The 6,000-nt window shown below is 50.5% G+C and overlaps 1 protein-coding gene across 1 annotated transcript; it reads left to right on the top strand.

Moving 5' to 3' along the window:
* Nucleotides 1-2,888: 2,888 nt before the first annotated feature.
* LOC137750314 (paraneoplastic antigen-like protein 5) lies at nucleotides 2,889-4,234 on the top strand. Its single transcript, XM_068524711.1, is given in 2 exon segments — nucleotides 2,889-3,743; nucleotides 3,746-4,234. Coding segments are annotated over 2 exon segments (1,344 nt in total).
* The last annotated feature ends 1,766 nt before the right edge of the window (nucleotides 4,235-6,000 follow it).

The following is a 6,000-nucleotide window of genomic DNA, read 5'->3' as shown; positions in this document are numbered from 1 at the left end:
GTTGCTATCTGCCAACTGAAAGCAGTATCAATTAGAACTTAGGTGGATTAAGCTTTAAAATGCCTTATATTTAATGACAAAAGTATGACTGTTAATCTCCACAGCCATCAGAGGGATAATTTAAGGCAGCAAGAAATCAAAGAATGATGTCACAAAAATAGGCCCTTGCAGCTTTTTGGATAGTATTATCGTAATTAATGTACTTCGAATGACTTTTTTGTGGGTTATGGGCTTTCACAAAAGCATTTATTGCAGGCATAAAATATAAAACTCTAAAGAGTGGGTTTGACTAAGGTTGACTGGAGGGTCCTTACCCTTTCTGCTCAGTAATTCCTGTAAAATAATAGTTTCATTTACAGGCGCAATTTATAATGTTGAATTTATGCCAGTTCATCTGATATAAATCATGGTAATAGCATGATCTATTGTATGTCACTTGAGCGAATGCAAATTAAATATCGTTAAATTAAAGAAAAACTGTTAAAATAACATTAGGTTGTAACTAGAGCTGCTGGAATAAAGGAAATGTGGGGTTAAGGATGAAATTTCACTATTGTAGGTCTCAATCTGATACTGGAATGTGTTGCCCAAAACAAATGTACATAGACAAATAAAAAAAATGGGGAAGTGGAATTATGGACAAAGTTATACATCCACTCCAGAGCATCCTTTCATTTTGATTTCTAACCACAAGTCTAAAAATTAAATAGCTGTTTTTGTACTGGGTTTTGCTTCCTGCAATTCTTTAATGTCTTATTCAGCAATTGGAAATGAAGTTTCTTTTGTAATTACTTGGTGTATTTTTTTTTTTTTTCTTTTGAGTCATAGGCTTTTTTTTTTTTCTTCCAGGAGCACTTTCAACAAAGCTATTGTTTATTTACTTCTCCAGACCCCAGCATCTCTCTGTTAACAGGCCCAGAGAAGAGAGCACAGGGGGTTAGTCGGTTAGGCAGCTGCTGCTGATTCTTTTCATTGCTTCTACAGTGATATGTTGTGAGGCCAAATCAGCAGAGCCGATTACGGCTTCAATTCTTAAATGTGGTTCTGGAAAGCCTGGGTCATTAATAAGCAGAAGTCATTAAAATGCATCTATCAGACAAATTTACTTCCTCCCACAAATCAGAATTCTCTTTATTCCACTTCAGAAGTTGATTACAACTCGTGTTCAAAACGAACCAGAACCATTGTGCTAAGATAAATTTGGGGTGGGAGGGTGGAGGGAAGAGGGAAAGAAAGAGGCGGTGGGAGGGCACAGAGAGGGAGGGGGTGAGAGGCAGGCTAAGATGAAACAGGGAGTACAGGCAATATTATTTCCCTTTTACTTAAAAAAATATACATTACAAACCATATCATCAATGGATCACACTTGGCAAGGAACAAGTTGGGGATTTTCGTGTGTGTGTGTGTGTTCTGTTTCACGTGTAACCTAGCACATTGTCAGAACTCACTAAATGTTGATGGATGACGGGGTGACATACCCATTATAACATCAATTAATTTGCTGTCAAGAAAAAGTGGGTCCTTCAAATTATCCAGCCATAATTGCCTTGGCTTTACTAACTTTCCCCCCCTCCATAACAGGTTATGTGAGTAGTTATCAACACATATGCTTCAGAAATATTCAATAAAAGGCTGCATTTTTTCCCACATGCCATGATAGAAAAAAAGATATAATGATGTGAATATGTGGTTATCCTGATAGACCAAGGAAGCAGCATGGGGGCTGTAAAAAAGAACACTGATAGTAGTGCTGCATAAACCAGGTTTGAAGATGAGCTGTAATATTTATTAAGCACTTATTTGCCAGGTATATACTAACCAGGGCCAGGACTAGGGTAAGGAAAGTGAGGCACTCACTGTGGCTACAAAATTTAGGGGGGAGGGCACATCAGAAAATTCAGTTATCAAGATAACTCATATTTTGCGCAATATTTTACAAAATCAAAATTAACATAAAATCCAAAATGAACAAAACATCAAAAATTTAAATAAAGACAGTGCTGTGTGGAGCCATATTGAAACCTAAGGCAAAAAAGGAAAATTTGCATTTCCCATATGATGCTCATATGTAGTTTGTTAATTGTTAGTTTTTTTCCAGAACATTAAAGAAGTTGAAAAAAAAATACTGAAAAATTGACAAGCAGGTGTATTAAAATGCATAACATTATTTTAAGTTTAAATATTTTATTGGTACCCCAAACAGAATTGATGATAATTTCACTTTTCTCCTTGAATGGAAGCAAAACCATCGTCAACATTTTCAAAATCTAATTCTGAAAAAAATTAACCACTAAAAATACATAAAATCATGTTTATGGTAATGTATATTTTTTTGTTTTGACTCAGGATCCAGTATGGATCCACACAGAGCTGTTACTGATCCTACTTTTATGTAACATTTTGATATTTTTTTTTCAGATTTAATTGATATTTATAGGACATTCCATCCAAAAACAGCAGATTACACTTTCTTAAGTGCACATAGAACATTCTCCAGGATAGATCACCTTGGGTCACTAATCAAGCCTCAGTAAATTTAAGAAAATTGAAATCATATCAAGCATCTTTTCTGACCACAACACTACGAGATTAGAAATCAATTACAGGAGAATGCGCCGCGCGAGCAGTGGGAACGGGCGCGCGGTGGCGTGGTGCACAGCGCCCCGGCCTGCAGGCGTCTCCAGCAGGCGCCTCCAGCAGGCGCCTCCAGTACACACAGAGGAGTCCTTGGACCGTGAGGAGGAGGCCACGGCAAGCAGAGGCTGTGGAAACCCGGAACGATTCTGCCTTCATACTTGGCATTGACTCAGAATTCCTTGAGTCCTGGTCAGACGCTGTGAGCTGATTACTGCCCCTAGTATTAGATCAGTCCATAGGTAGTGGGAGCAATGGCTGTGACTCTGTTGGAGGATTGGTGCAAGGGGATGGACCTGGACCCCAGGAAGGCCGTGCTGATCGTGGGCATCCCTGTGGAGTGTAGTGAAGAGGAAATTACAGAGACCCTGAAGGCGGGCTTACAGCCCCTGTGTGCCTACAGTGTGCTGGGCAGAATGTTCAGAAGGGAAGACAACTCTAAGGCAGCTTTCATCGAATTGGCTGACGAGGTCAATTATGCTACGATGCCGAATCAGATCCCAGGAAAGGGAGGTACCTGGGAAGTGGTGGTGAAGCTCCGTAGCCCAGATGATGAATTTACCAACAGACTGAACTACTTCCTGAAAGAGGAGGGCCGGAGAATGGTAGATGTGGTCAATACCCTGGGGCATAGCACTTATCCTGAGGACGCAGAGCCAAAAGGCTTGGCTCAAGTCGAGCCACCAGTCCCGCAGCCTCTGAAAGAAAGCATGTGGTACCCAAAACTGAAGGTGTTTTCGGGAAGCACATTCCCAGGCCCAGGCGAAGAGAACTTTGAAGCCTGGCTAGAGCAGGTGACTGAGATGATGCAGATGTGGCAGGTGCCTGAGGTAGAGAAGCAGCGGCGTTTCCTGGAAAGCTTAGAGGGCCCCGCCCTGTCCCTCATACAGGTGCTCTGGGCCAACAGTGACTCCATGACTGTGGAGCAGTGCCTGGACATCCTGAAGCAGATCTTCAGGAATAAAGAGGACTATAGAACCTCACATTTAAACTTCCTCCAGACATGCCAGAAGTCCGGAGAGAAAGTCTCTGATTTTTTGTTACGGTTACAGCCCCTGCTGCAGAATGCCCTGCAGCACAGCCCCTTGTCAGTGAGAAGCGCAGACATGAGATTCGCCTGAAACACGTCCTGGCTCAGGCCTCCATGAGCAGCGCCCTCCAGGGCAAGCTCAAGCTCCTGGAGCAGCGAGGGTGTGCGCCCACTTTCCTGGAGTTACTGAAGCTCATTCGAGATGAGGAGGAGTGGGAGGCCACCATGGCAGTGGCCAGGGAGAAGCAGAGGCAAGTGGGAAGGGGCCGCAGGGCCTCTGGCCCCCAGGTACTGGCAGAAACCAGTGAGCCAGCCCCTCTGGTCATGCTGCAGGCACGGCTGTTTCGTGGGAGCAGCGGTGAGACCGTCCAGGAAGGGGCTACCCTGTCACTGAAGCGCAGGCAGGTGCCGTGCCTCTGCGGGACTGGGGAGGAAGGCCACAGCCAGGCAGCGTGTCCTAGGGCCGAGAACCAGCCCCCAGCAAAGCAGAAGCCTCAGCTTGCAGCAGAGGAGTTGGGAAACGAGATGGGGGCTGGGGCCATGAGCCACCCCAAGCCTGAGGAAGCATAGGCTCAAGATATCCAGGCACCCCTTCCCCTAGCAGGCAACCCAGATATTTGAACGAGGGGAAGGGGCAGTCCGCAGGAACAGTGGGGGCCTTGACTGGGGCAGAGGGGCAGGGCAGCCAGGCCCAGGCCCAGCCCCCTCGGCATCTACCAGCTGGAAGGGACTCCACCAACCAAGCCAAAGTCAGCTCAGGGAAGCACCGGCGACACAAGCGGGGAGCCACCATACCCAGCATGAGGGGTCCCCGAGCCTCAGACAGAGACCCCAACACAGCAGAGGCCGAGAAAGGTATAGTCGGGGGCTCTGGCATCAGCCCTGTCTTCCGGCCACCCTCAGACGCCCACCCTGTGGGCTCTGAGCTAATGATGCTGATGGGCCCCCAGGCCACGCGGGGCCTAGAGGCGCCTCCCCCGGGGCCGCCCCTGCCGGAAGGAGCCAGCGCTGGCACTGGCGAGGAAGAGCTGCGGGGCAGAGAGGAGGTGCCCCGGAGGTGACACCGCAGGGTCCAGCCCGTCTTCAGGATCATCTACACCGCTCAAGGGGAGCCCCGCCCCAGGAAGGCAGCCCCCTGGAGCCTCTGCGCAAGTGAGGGCCGGGGGCAGTCTCCTCCCCCTGCAGCCTGCAAGGGCAATAGGGACAAGGACAGCAAACGCTGTGAGGAGACGATCCCAGGCGAGAGCGTCGGCTCAGCTTGGCAGGCCGGGCGCTGAGTACCTGGTGGCCCAGTACCCCACAACTGGCTTTGGTATGAGTGGGGGGTGCAGGGAAGTGTTTGTTCCAAAGGAGGAGGAGGAGGAGAGGGAGGAGACGGAGGAGGGAGACATGGAGAAGAGGACGAGGGGCAGGAGGAGGAGGGGGGTCCGGGCAGGGTCCAAGAGAATTTGTTGGCGGGAGGAAGGAGTGTTTTGTTCTACCTAGGTTTGTGCATGGCCACTGGAGACCTGGGACTGGCCTGGAGAACCACAACTCACCAGCTGCCAATGCCAAGGCCAGCCCCAAAGCCTGCCACCTGGGAGCAGCCCTGAGTGGCCAGCCCCGGCCTAGGTGAGGGGCACCTGCAGATGGCTGCCACCCACACTGGCCTGGGAGACGTTAGGGGCCACTCAAGGTGCCTGGGCCTCCCTCCCGAGAGGGGACCCCTATTCAGTGTCCCCCCTCTGGGGCAGGCTGCTCCCTGTGCTGGCAAGCCCAAATGTGTCCCTGTAGGCCCCAGAGGGACCCAGGTGTCAAGGAACCCCCCCAGCCCCCGCTCCCCTCCCCCCAACACACACACCCTAGCCATCGTGCCCCCGTGGAGCCCTGTGGTGTGCCACGTGCCAGCCAAGGCTCTTGTCTCTGTGGGCCAGTGTCGTGAGCTCAACGTGTGCTTTCTGGGCGTAGATTCAGGCCCAGCGCTGCTTCTTGTTGTGGAAATGTGTGTGTGTTCTCCTCTGAGCAGTTCCCCCCTCCCCGGCCCAGCGCGGAGACCCTGAGCCCAGTCCCAGGAGCCGGTGGGGAGGACGGGATGGACGAGGTCACAGCCAGCGCCCACCCCAGGACCTGGGAGCCCACCTGGGACCTTGGGAAGGAAGACCTGGACCGGGGCTGCAGGAGGTCTGCGGGAGGACCCCGGGGCCTGTGCTCTGCTGGGCCACCCCGTTGTTCCTTGGGACTCCACGTCCTCGGCTCGGTGGCGCGTGCCCTGCTGTGGGACTGTCCTGTGCCCGCCATAGGGCAGGGCCAGGCCCCGGGCATATGGGCCAGAGGGGGAGGGGCTGCCCCGGGGGGAG

This window comes from Eschrichtius robustus, chromosome 16 (genome assembly GCF_028021215.1).
Source record: "Eschrichtius robustus isolate mEscRob2 chromosome 16, mEscRob2.pri, whole genome shotgun sequence".
NCBI lineage: Eukaryota > Metazoa > Chordata > Mammalia > Artiodactyla > Eschrichtiidae > Eschrichtius > Eschrichtius robustus.
The sequence above is the reverse complement of the archived record's forward strand: the minus strand, read 5'-3'. Positions and strand labels throughout refer to the sequence as shown.